The 12,113-nt window shown below is 43.6% G+C and overlaps 1 protein-coding gene across 1 annotated transcript in view; it reads left to right on the top strand.

Moving 5' to 3' along the window:
- Positions 1–2,159, top strand: part of HPSE2 (heparanase 2 (inactive)) — a 663,935-nt gene extending 661,776 nt beyond the window's left edge. The window contains exon 12 of the mRNA XM_043597217.1: positions 1,024–2,159. Coding sequence (XP_043453152.1) covers positions 1,024–1,189 — 166 coding nt within the window. The 3' untranslated portion in view covers positions 1,190–2,159. The remainder of the gene's footprint in view (positions 1–1,023) is intronic.
- Positions 2,160–12,113: the final 9,954 nt, after the last annotated feature.

Raw genomic sequence — 12,113 nt, 5'->3', positions numbered from 1 at the left:
TTTATATCAGTTTCTAACATTTCATTCTCTTTACAGCTCAGATTATATCACTGCGATGTTATCACGTCGGAGATTGGGCAAGGCCCCAAAATAGCCATCACTATGCAATGTTGATTTTCTGAGGGTGACTCACAGCCTTATTTCCAGCTGGTGGCCTGGCTCTAGCCTTTTCTTCTGACCCAGAAAACTGAGCTTCCATCTGGGTACATAGCCGTACGAGTCATTCTGAGTCAGGAACAGCTGGGAAGTTCTCTGGATTTTGTACCACAGGCCAAGGATGGGTGATGAGTTATTTCCCTTTCTCCTAAGTGTGCTCCGTATGTGGCCCTCTTTCCAGGATTGGAGATGGCTGGTGCACAGGAAGAATAAAAGCAAGCGGGATGGGTGAACTCAAATTTTAAAAAATGCGTACTTTATCACCTACTCCATTGTGCTGCTAAAACAGAAACATCCATTCAATATTTGATAAGAAAACTCAGACTAGAAAAAGGAGTCTCTAAATGTCTCTGTCCTCCTTCAGAACAACCCTAGTCAAGTGACATGATGTTAATTCTCTAATCTCTCAAATAAATTAAAGATAGCAGTTAAATAGGAGATTTCTGAGACCATCATAAGCCTTCGGATCATTCCACAGGAAAAAATTCTTTAGGTAGAAAGTCAAACAGATTTGCTATTATGATTTTAAAAATAGGCCTAAGACACTTTTCAGCTTCTGCATCATGGACTTCTCATTTGTCTAAATGCTGTGTCTCTGGAACTAGACTTCCTGTGTTCAAATCCTGGCTCCCAGCACTACATGCTGTGTGACCTTGGACAAGTCATTTAGCCACTCGAGGTAAAATGGGATAATGGCAATTTCTTTCTCAGAGCATTGCTGGAATTTTTTTAATGAGTTTTTAGAAGTAAAACGCCCAGGTGAGCACTTGGGCACAGCAAGTGTCAGTAAGTGACGGCTGGGCAAGTATCAGACAGGCTCTGCTGGGATGATGAATGACAAGCCCGTGCTATTTTTCTTCACTGCAGGTCAGTGCAGCTGAATGGCCAGCCCTTAGTGATGGTGGATGATGGGACCCTCCCAGAACTGAAGCCCCGCCCCCTGCGGGCCGGCCGGACATTGGTCATCCCTCCAGTTACCATGGGCTTTTATGTGGTCAAGAATGTCAACGCTTTGGCCTGCCGCTACCGATAAACCATCCTCACAGTCACAAGCTACCAGCAGGCCTGCTGAACTGCTTTCCACTCTCCTGCCCTAATAGTGTCCTTATTTTTCAGACATCTTCTTAGCAACAAAACAGTCTCTGCTGCCCAATCCTGCTGGAATCAGCACAGACTTGCTCTGCAAAGAGACAAATGCCGTAGCATGAGCTTAGCCTAGGTAGGCCACATCCGCCCCGAAGGAAAATGTAGACATCACCCGTACCTATGTAAGGATGAAGGTATGTGTGTAGACCTGTATGTATCCATGTACACGTACCATGAAAACAAGCTGACGGCACACTCCCAGGACCAAGGAGACAACTCTCCATGATCCTGGTCACATAGCAATAGAACTATGGCTCTGAGCCTGTGATGGCTGCCCTCCGCAGAAGATGAGGAAAGAAATAACCAGGTGGGCCTGAAAGAGCCCAGCCCTCTCCCAACTCCTTTCCTTGGCCTGTTCCCTTCTGTTGCCCTGGGTTTCCTACCACCTCTCTTCCCACAGGGGAACAAGTGGGTGGGTCAGCGCCGGCCTGCTGGGCAAGCTGTTTATGTCATTTCCTGGCTGATGTATGAGTGTGCGCATCTGGGCTTCTGACAGTGGCATCCATCACTCGCTATTCCTCTGGGAAACGGGTGCTTCCAAAGTAAAATTGCAATCATACTCCAGGTTTTGTAAAAGGGTTCTACTCCTCTGTGAATCCAGATTCCCCCTGGGTCGGAATGGGAGTCAGGTAACAATATTCATGGAGTGGAGAACAATGTATTAGGCACCACAAAAAGCAATCATCATCCGTCATGTGTCTGGGAGGGAGAGAGTTTTAGTACGAAGAGAAAGCACGCTGAACCACCACAGACGCATGCACGCACACCCCAACTGAACAAGCAAGTAATTAGACCTGCATCAAATCTGAGAGAATCTTAAGAGCTTGTAGAGCAAGCCCTTCATGGCTTGTTTGACCAAAACCATAAAAAACTGTATAAATCAGAAGTCATTGGATCTAACAGGTCTGTGCTATCCCGGACCAGCCAGTGTGAGCACAGAACAAAGTTTTCAGCTCACCACCTGGGGCAAGGGGGAATCTGGAGGTGGAGGTCTGGTGGGGAACTGTGGGGTGGTGGGTGGGAAGCCCCTGGGTTGGGGAGGGGGAAGCAGACTGATTTAAAGTTCATGATAAAGACCTTCTGTATGATTCAAGGGGTAAGACTCAAATAAGCTGCCACTGAAATGACTGTCTTTTTGCGGGTTTGATTTTCTTTCTCAGGATAAAGGACATGAATGGCGCTTTTTCAAAGGAGGAGATATTTGACAACCGTCAGAGGGTTCCAATTAAGAGAGCAGTCCGGTTTCTGCTGTTGAGAGAGGGTAGGAGAGGAGTGGAGGGGCAGGGTTGCTGAGGCCAGGGGCCAGGCGGATGCCTAAGATGCCCAAAGGGCTTAGGACAGGGCCAGGTCTGAGGTGAGACTTGGGAGGAAGATTACACAAGGGAGGAAGTCCAGGAGACTCAGCTGGGAGAAGTGGGCATTTGGGAGAGGGAAGCCCACGGGCACATTCTATTAGGCACGAGGCAGAGAGTGGACTTGGTTTTGAGGTGTTTGTCAGCAGGTGTGGGCGGACGACAACACAGGAGGTTGGTGCCACCGCCAGCACAAAGGGGGGCCAAGGACTGGGCTGGACCCGGTCAGTGGGTGTGCTCTGCCTGGAAGCAACGGGGGCCTCCTCTTCTCGGGAAGCAGGCACCTTCTGCCGAAGGCTCAGCTCTGCGAGGGGAGGAGAGAGAAGTGCCAAGACCCGGGATAGAAAGCAGGGAAAGCAGAGTCAGAGGACAGCCCAAGTGAGGAAGAGAGAGGAAAAGAGACAAATAAGTTGTTTCTCCAAGCTTTAAAAAAATGTGTGCAGATATCAAAACCTCTTCTATGTGCCGTACAGGCATAACTGCAAAGCGCCTGCTGATGACGCGAGTAAGTGGCTGTCTCTGCGGGCCTGGGCCCGGGCCTGGCTAGTTTGCTTTACGAACATAGTAGCCCCCTGAAGGAGTCACCAGTTTCACCCCCACCTTCCTGTGAGCACAGAGAGGTTCATAGCCTACCTGGGGCCACCCAGGGGAGTGGGTTGCTGAGCTCAGAATAATCCAGAGCCTGCTCATTTAACCAGTAGGCCCAGGGGTTGCCCGCCTCACAGCCTCACCCCCTTACCTTTCCACAGGTCCTGCTAATTCACTGCAGCAAACCTCCAGAGCTCTGTGCAAGCACACTCTGTAAATAGTGCTGGTTCTTCACTAAGCTTCTAAGCTTGCAGAATACAGGCAGTTTCTGCTTCTTTTATCTTTCTCTGTGTATTAAATGCTCCCAAGAGGTTTAAGTTTTGTTTTGGGGGTTTTTTGGGGTTTTTTGGGTTTTTTTTGTTTTGGTTTTTATTTTTTTTTAGTTAATAAAGGGATAAGGGAATCACTGAAATGTATCTTTGGGGTCCTGCAATTCTAACTTTGCAACTGTCTCATGGAAGAAGTATTTGCATTATTCAAAGGATACTGAGAAACTCACAATAACATCATATTCTGCAAGGATTTCGGTACAGGGCATCTGTCCTGGCCTTTTCATTTTGGAGTGGAATATAATTACTAAATCAGTAGGGATCACTTCTTATAAGGGATTCCCCGATCACACTCCCCCCCCCCCCAAAAAAAAAAAAAAAAACAGCCCGTGGCAAAACTCAGCATCACAGTGCACATTAGGGGAGCAGGCTTGCCAGGCTGGGCCCTGGAACAAGAGAGTTCAGCCACCAGCCTTCCAGATCAGACTTTTCCTCCTAAAACAAGACATGGCCGAGATCATCTAAGACTTTAGAACCACTTTACTTTAAACTGAAGAATGGCCTTGCAGAAATGCTTATTTGAAAGCATAATAAAAGTATAATGAGAAGTCTGTGCCTTTTGTTGAAACGATTTTCTGCTCTTCCTGCCTCTAGGAATGATTTTCTTTCTCCTTTCTTATCACAAAGGCTCAGAACAAATTCTCATTGTTATTTGAAGAAAGAGTCTCAATTCTTCTACTACCCTGAAAAAGCTGCAACTGTGGGATATTAGCTTATCTTTGGCCGGAGAAACACTTGAAAATCCCAGAACTGGGCTACAATGAGACTAAGTAAGGCCCAGCACTCCCAGAACCGCAATTCCCAATGGCCCACTCGCCTTTGTAGCCCCAGCCCTTCCCCAGTAGTTGTCCAGTCCCCGGGCAGATGGGTCCAAGCCATGTACCCTCCAGAATGGCAGAGGTCATTGGTGGATTCCATCTGAAAGGCCCCCGCTGGCCTTTAGCACTAGGAGTTGCTGAGGCCTCCTGAGGTGGGAGTGGGAAGGGCCCCACAGGGTTGTGACCTGCTGAGCTGCCCAGTGCTCCAGGCCATGCCCAGCCTCTGCGGGTGTGCTCTGCCCTTGCACTCCAGGCCCCTGTGTCTGAGAGGGATGCGGCTGCTGGATTCCCCTTGGAAATCCGCTGAGAACGGTTTTATTTCGGAAAACAAGAGGGCAGTGTTTAAATCCAGCAGAAGCAAAGGTGAACCAGGTGGATACCGCTGGCAGTAAAAACACCAGGACAGAAGAGGACTTTAAAAATGTGAAGCATCAAGAGAGCAGCCAAAAATAATAGACATCTGGCTTGGAGAAGGCAAGGGAAGAATACATAAACATTTATGTAGCAAGGCTCCTCCACTATCCCTTCTCTCCAACCTCAGTGCCCCTGCCCCAGCCTGGACACTGCTCATTGCTTTTCCACTAACTTCTCTCCAGTTCCATGGCCTTCCCTCTGCCACGGACGCCCAACCCGGAGCGCAGGGAAATCTGCTGTACTGAGAGGGAATTAAATCTTGATTGTAGAATTGTTTGCAATCTTTTCTTGGGATGTGCCAGAATTGCAAATAAGACAGTAAGGGGCACTCACAGATAAACAGTTTTTATAAAGCCCAAACAACTGGAGTTTTATAATCACTGCTTCTGAGTTCCACTAACAGGGACACAGAAGCTTCTGTAACTACCTTCCCGGGCCCAGTCCCGGGTGGTGACTGGGGAAGACCTGAGAAGTGATTTGTCCAAGGCCATCTAGATAAGCAGAGTCAGAATCAGATATCGAACCCACATCTATTGAACTCCAAAGCCTGCTCTCACTGCATTGTGCTCTCTCTAATTGGACTGGTGGTGGCCACCTTTTTCTCACCTCCAAATTGCCCACAGCTAGCTTTCTTACCGGCCTGTGTGTGTCTACAGAGAACCCTAGCAGGGCCTTCGCCCAGAACAGCTGGTGTCAAGTATGGGAAAGCCAACTCGCAGTTCTGATGAGTAGTGAGTAGGGCCGTGAGCAGCCTGTGCTGTAAATGGAATGTGTTTTTCTGTAGAATAAAGGACCAGCCTTACCACCACCACCCACCACAGGTGATGATTCCTGATATTTCTAAGTCTTGGAGGTGAGTGGCAGAGCCAGTCAGCACCCACACATGCACTGCCTCTGAGATCATTGCTCCTCCTGCCCCAACTACTGAGAGATAAACCCATTAACTATTGCCTTAGGGGTAGAACTTGCAAAGACCACTCTAAAACAAGAAAGCTAAAATACAAGAAACCAACTGCTTTCATACCCACTTCCTTCCAAACACCAGAGAGTCCCACCCCCGCGTGAGAGCCCTGGGGCATTTGCCAGGAGCTGACCAAGTTCCAAATGACTGGCTCATGAATAAATCCCATGTCCTATGCTCCCAGCAGAGAAAAGGAGGCCCTTCTTTACAGCCCACATCATGAACTTTTCTAATTATTATTCATGAAAATATTCTAGGATTTTTTTCAAGTTGTAAATGTTACGTAATAAATTATATTTTTGGAAGAAGCAAAAAGAAACCTAAGTTTTATTCATCTAAAAGTTGGCAAAGAAAGTGCAGGAACATCTCCCAGGAAAAATTTCTTCTCTGCAGGGGATTTTAACAGGTGTTAATATTTGCTTCCAAAAAACAGATTATATTAAGGTTTATATGAGCTTGGCGATTGCAGAGAATTTGGGTCCATGAGGTAGTTTCTATTTTGAGGTAACACTCTGTAAGTAATAAAATGTGAATACTCTTAACTTTCTGTTCTCAGGGTGTTCTGTGGGGAGAGGGGCCCACTGTCGTCCACACTACATTTTGACCCAATGAACTAACACATGATGGGGATCGTTGATTTCATGATGTGCTGCTCTCTCCCGCTTCCCTCTTCCCCACAAGCCCTGCTTCAAGTACTCTAAGTGGAAATTAAGTTTTATTTTTCAAGTTAGATGTCATTGATGATGTTTGAACTGCAATAACAGATAAACCCCAGAGTCTCAGTGGTTTACCATAAACGACGTTTATTTCTTGCTAACAGATCGTGTAAAGGTCAACTGGTGGTAGTGGGGTAAGTAGTGGTTCCATGCACATAGTCCGTCAGGGATCCAGCCTGGCAGGCTGTGTGCCATTTTAGCACTTGGCCTCCAACATTGCTATGGGCATCAACATGCAGCGGGAAGACAAGGAGAGTGTGTAGAATCACATGGGAGTAGTTTGGGGGACCTAACCTAGAATTAGCATAAATTCCTTCCACTCAATTCCATTAGCCATAAGTCAATTACACGGTCCCATCTAGATGCTGGGGTTTCAGAAACAAAGTCCCTGACTGGACAGTCACTTCTCAACAACAATTATATTTTGTTGCTATAAATGGAATGTCTTTGATCCCCCCCAAGATTGGTATGTTGAAACCTTACCCTATGTGATAGATTCCCAATGTGATGGTATTTGGAGGTGTGGCCTTTGGGAGGTGATCAGGTTGTGAGGGATGAGCCTTCATGAGTGGGATTATAAGAGAAACCCCAGAGGGCTCTTTTGCCTCTTCCACGACTTGGGGACACATCGAAAGTGGGCTCTCAGCAGACGCTGAAGCAGCTGGAACCTTGATCTCGGACTTCCCAGCCTCCAGAACTGTGAGGAATAAATTTCTGTTGTTTATAAGCCAAGCAGTCTATGGTATTTTTGTTATAACAGCCTCAACAGACTAAGACATTCATGAAAAAGGAGCACAAAACTTTGATGGACAGCTAGGAAACCAGAAAATTTATCAATGATGTTGGGTCCCTCTAATTGAGTGTCATCAAGTGAGTGTTACAGACCATGTGTGAGGATACCTAAATTCAAAGGATTTTTTTTAATACTTCAGAATGACCTAAAGAAGCTTTCTTTTGCCTCTTTCCATTCCCTTAAGTCTTGCTACTCCTAGTACTTGGCTGAATTTTAGCAGAAAACGATCTGTGTTGTTCCACCGCTATCCAGTTAGGATGCATCTAGTACTGGATGCTCTGCCCTCTACTAACAACATTAGTGGCAAATATGTGGGAAAATCTAAATAAATATAAAATAATAATAATAATGTCTCATGAGATTTAAAATACAGAAAATTAAAAATGCATTACAATAGCATACATTTTAAAAGCAGGCAAAGGGAAAGTATTCTAGCATCCTTTCATTTTCAAGGAAGAGGTAATTTATATTAAACTTTCATAAGTTAAGGAAGCATGTTTTAATCTCTAGGGTAACCACTAAAAGAATATTAAAAGAGTGTATTATTTCTAAGTGAATGAGGGAAGGAGGGAGAGTAGAATCAAAATAAAAAAATAGTTGATTTATGGGCACCTGGGTGGCTCAGTCAGTTGAATGTCGGATTTTGGCTCAGGTCACGATCTCATGGTTTGTGAGTTCGAGCCCCATGTCGGGCTCTGTGCTGACAGCTGAGAGCCTGGAATCTGCTTCAGATCCTGTGTCACCCCTCTCTCTCTTCCCTTCCCCCGCTCACGTTCTCTTGTTCTCTTTCTCTCTCCCTCTCTCTCTCTCTCTCTCCTCTCTCAAAAATAAACAGTAAAAAAAATTTTAAAGATAGTTGATTTAAAAGAAAGCAAGAAGGGGCGCCTGGGTGGCGCAGTCGGTTAAGCGTCCAACTTCAGCCAGGTCACGATCTCTCGGTCTGTGAGTTCGAGCCATCTGGGCGGATGGCTCAGAGCCTGGAGCCTGTTTCCGATTCTGTGTCTCCCTCTCTCTCTGCCCCTCCCCCGTTCATGCTCTGTCTCTCTCTGTCCCAAAAATAAAAAATAAAAAACGTTGAAAAAAAAAAAAAAGAAAGCAAGAAATAAAAGAAAACAAAGAACAGGGGGACAAATAGAAAACAGTGAGATGATAGATTTGAACACAAATCTATTCTATTTGAGAGAGAGAGCACACACAGGGAGGGGCAGAGAAAGAGGGAGAGGGAGAATCCCAAGCAAGCTTCACACCAAGTCAGCACAGAGCCCGACACAGGGCTCCATCTCACAAATCACGGGATCATGACCTGAGCCAAAACCAAGAGTTGGACGCTTAAGTGACTGAGCCCCCCAGATGCCCCTAGTTTTGACTTTTAAAACCACTAATTGAAACAGTATTAAATTGATTATCAAACCTTTTCCATCCCTTTAAATTCTGCACTCAAGGTGAGCATGTCGTTCTCCTCACCCCAGTCCTGGTCCTGAAGCCAATAAAGGAGAAAAAATGGAATCATAAAAATACTTGATAAATGTTCTTAAAGGCATACAAGGAGGAAAAAAGGAACAAAGAAAAGATAGGACAAATACAAAACAAATAGCCAGATAATGACTGACAGACTAAACCATAGTAATAATCACATTATATGTGAGTTGTTCTTAACATACAAGCTGACAATTCAGCCTGGCACAGACTGTCATTCTGGGTAAAAAATAAGACCCAACTATATGCTGCCTGCAAAAAAATTGTGCTTTACATATGAAAACATGAGTAGGTTAAAAGTAAAGGATAGAAGATCACATATGCAGGGGAGGTAGAATGTCTGCTCTACCTCTCAGGGTTTCTGGCTGAGGCTGCCACAAAACAGAGAAATAGGAGACAAGCACAGAGATTTTATTTAGTGATTTTTAACATGAACGTGGGAGCCCCCACAAGAAAAATGAAGACCTAAAGAACTGGCTAGGCCTCAGTGTGTATATACTACGTTGAAGAAAGATTGGCAATTGTGGGAAAGTAACTAAACTCTATGGGGAGACTAAAGAAAGGTAAGAGTTAGTTTAACCGGGTCTCTTTGCACAGATTTCTCTTTGCCTAGACTTTCCCTGTTTGGTGAGAAGAAAGCTCCTTTCCTCCTGGGATAGAGAGGGCCTCTTTCCCATGGGAGTTTCATCTCTCGCTTGCAGAAAGAAAAGGAAAGTCAGCGTGCTTTTAGCTCACAATCATCAATATACCAAAGCGGTGTATTTTGGGGGAGCATGTCCTGAACTCTGCCACAGGCCAGGTGGGCACTAATCAGAATAAAGCCGAAGTGACCATACCATTCTCAAACAAAGTAGATTTAGTGCAGTGGATAGTGTCAAAGATTAAAAGGTAATTTCCTAATGATACAGGGGCTAATTTGTTAAGAGAACATAACAATCATAAATGTTTATGTATCAAATAACAGAGCTTCAACATATATGAGGCAAAAGCTGGCAAGACTGGGAGGGGAAAGAGACAAATCCATAATTACACTTAGAGAATTCAGTACCATTATCTCAATATTTGATAAAGTGCGCAGAAAATCATTAAGAAGACAGAAGATTTAAGTGTTGCTCTCAACCAACTTGACCTGACATTTATAGATCACTCAACCCAACAAAAGAAAAATACCTACATATTCTTTTCTAGTACACCAGGAACATTCACCAAGATTTACCATATCCTAGGCCATAAATAAATTGAAAAGGAGTCAAGTCATACAAAGCATATTCTCTGACCAAATGGAATTGAAATAGAAACCAATAACAGAAAGATACCCAGAAAACCATCAAATAGTTGGAAATTAATAACATACTTCTAAATAATCCATGGGCCAAAAAATAATCAAATGAAAAATTAGACAGCTTTTTGAACTAATTGAAAATGAAAATAAAACATATCAAAAGTGAGAGCTGATAAAAAAACAAAAGTGGGAGCTGATAAAACAGTACCTTGGGGGAAATTTATAGCAGCAAACTCCTTTTTTAGAAAAAAAGACAAAAGGTCTCAAATCAATGGGTCAGTTTCTAAGAAACTAAAAAAAAAAAAAAAAAAAAAATTAATTAAATCCAAAGTAAATAGAAGAAAGGATATAGTAAATAGCATGGAAATTGGTGAAATAAAAAACAGAAAAACCAATGAAAATTGCTGAAACCAAAATCAGTTTCTTCGAGAAAATCAATAAAATCCTTAGTGTGACCTGAATCCTTCTAAATTTATTGAACAGAATAGAGAGCCCAGAAATAGATCCACACATTTATAGTCAATTTATTTGAGACAAACGTGTCAAAGTAATTTAATGGAGAGAGGATATTTTTTCAACAAATGGTGCAAGAAAAATTGGATATACATATGCAAAAAAATGAACCTGAAGATTTCTCTCATACTTTCTACAAAAATCAACTTGAAATGGGTCATAGACTTAAATGCAAAATAAGCTGTGAAGCTTCTGGAAGAAAACAGGAGGAAATCTTTGTGACTCTGGTTTAGGCAAAGATGTTTTAGCCAGTGCACAAAAAGCACAAAGATTTCTGTTCTTCAAAAGTTACTGTAAAGAAAATGAAAGACAAAGTCACAGACTGGCAAAAAAAAAAAAAAAAAAAAAAAAAAAAGCAAAACAGCTGATAAAGAATTAATATCCAAATATATAAAGAAATCTTATAAGTAATAAGAAGACACACAGTCCAATTTTAAAATGGGCAAATCATTTGAACACTTTACACATGGCATATAAACACATGAAAAGAAATTCAACATCACTTGTTATTAGGAAAGTGGAAATTCAAACCCCAGTAGGATATCACAACACACCTACTACAATAGCTAAAGTTATAAAGGACAATATTGAGTGCTAAGGAGACTACAGAGCAGCGAAAACTCTCAGCATTGCCGGGGGATGTAAAATGGTGCCTGCACTTTACCATACAGTCCATACAGATATTTACCATACAGCCCAGCCACCCTACTCCTAAATATTCACCCAAGTAAAATAAAAACTTATGTTGACACAAAATCCCGGACATAATTACAAATGGGCATACAGGATTAAATCGGAATTGAAAACATCTGTGCCAGAAGTGATACCATTAAGAAAACAAAAACCAAACCATGTAATGGGGGAAAGTTTTTTGCAAATCACGTATCTACTAAAGGATTTGTATCCAGAACATATAAAGAACTCTTACAACTTGATAATAAAAAGACAATTAATTTTAAAATGGGAGAAGAAATTGAATTAGTGACTTTTCTTGAAAGAAGATCTACAAATGGCCAAAGAGCACATGAACAGACGCTGAACATCATTAGTCATTAGGAAAACGCAAATCAAAATCACGAGATATCACTTCACCTCCCCCAGGATGGCTAAATAAAAACAGACAATAAGTGTTGGGGCAGATGGGGAGAATTGGTACCCTCATACATTGCTGGTGGGAAATGGAAACTACTAGCGGTTAGAGTGAATAATAACATATCCATTTGATGGAATTTATTCAACCACTGAAATTCCTGCTTATGAAGAACCTACCACAGGAGAGAATCAAGGGGAGTGTAGCAGGATGAAGAGTGCACAGCCAGAGGGATCTCAACCATGGACTGCGGAGAGCCATGTCTGTGGCAGGTAGGTGCTGCAGAAGGGCAGGCAGTTGGAAGGTTTGGGCCCTAAGGTGAGAAGGGGTGGGGGGGGGAGTAGCGAGGCTCCCTTTGTCTGCAGGTGGTGGGAGCATTATTTCCTGGTCCCTGCCTTTCTTTCCCCAAGGTGTATGCAAATCTGCCAGACGGCCAGTCCGCACACCTCATCCCCTGCTGGGCTGCACCCACAGCCCCC

The sequence above is a fragment of the Prionailurus bengalensis genome, chromosome D2 (genome assembly GCF_016509475.1).
Source record: "Prionailurus bengalensis isolate Pbe53 chromosome D2, Fcat_Pben_1.1_paternal_pri, whole genome shotgun sequence".
NCBI lineage: Eukaryota > Metazoa > Chordata > Mammalia > Carnivora > Felidae > Prionailurus > Prionailurus bengalensis.
Note: the sequence above shows the minus strand (reverse complement) of the source record. Positions and strands in the feature narration are given on the sequence as shown.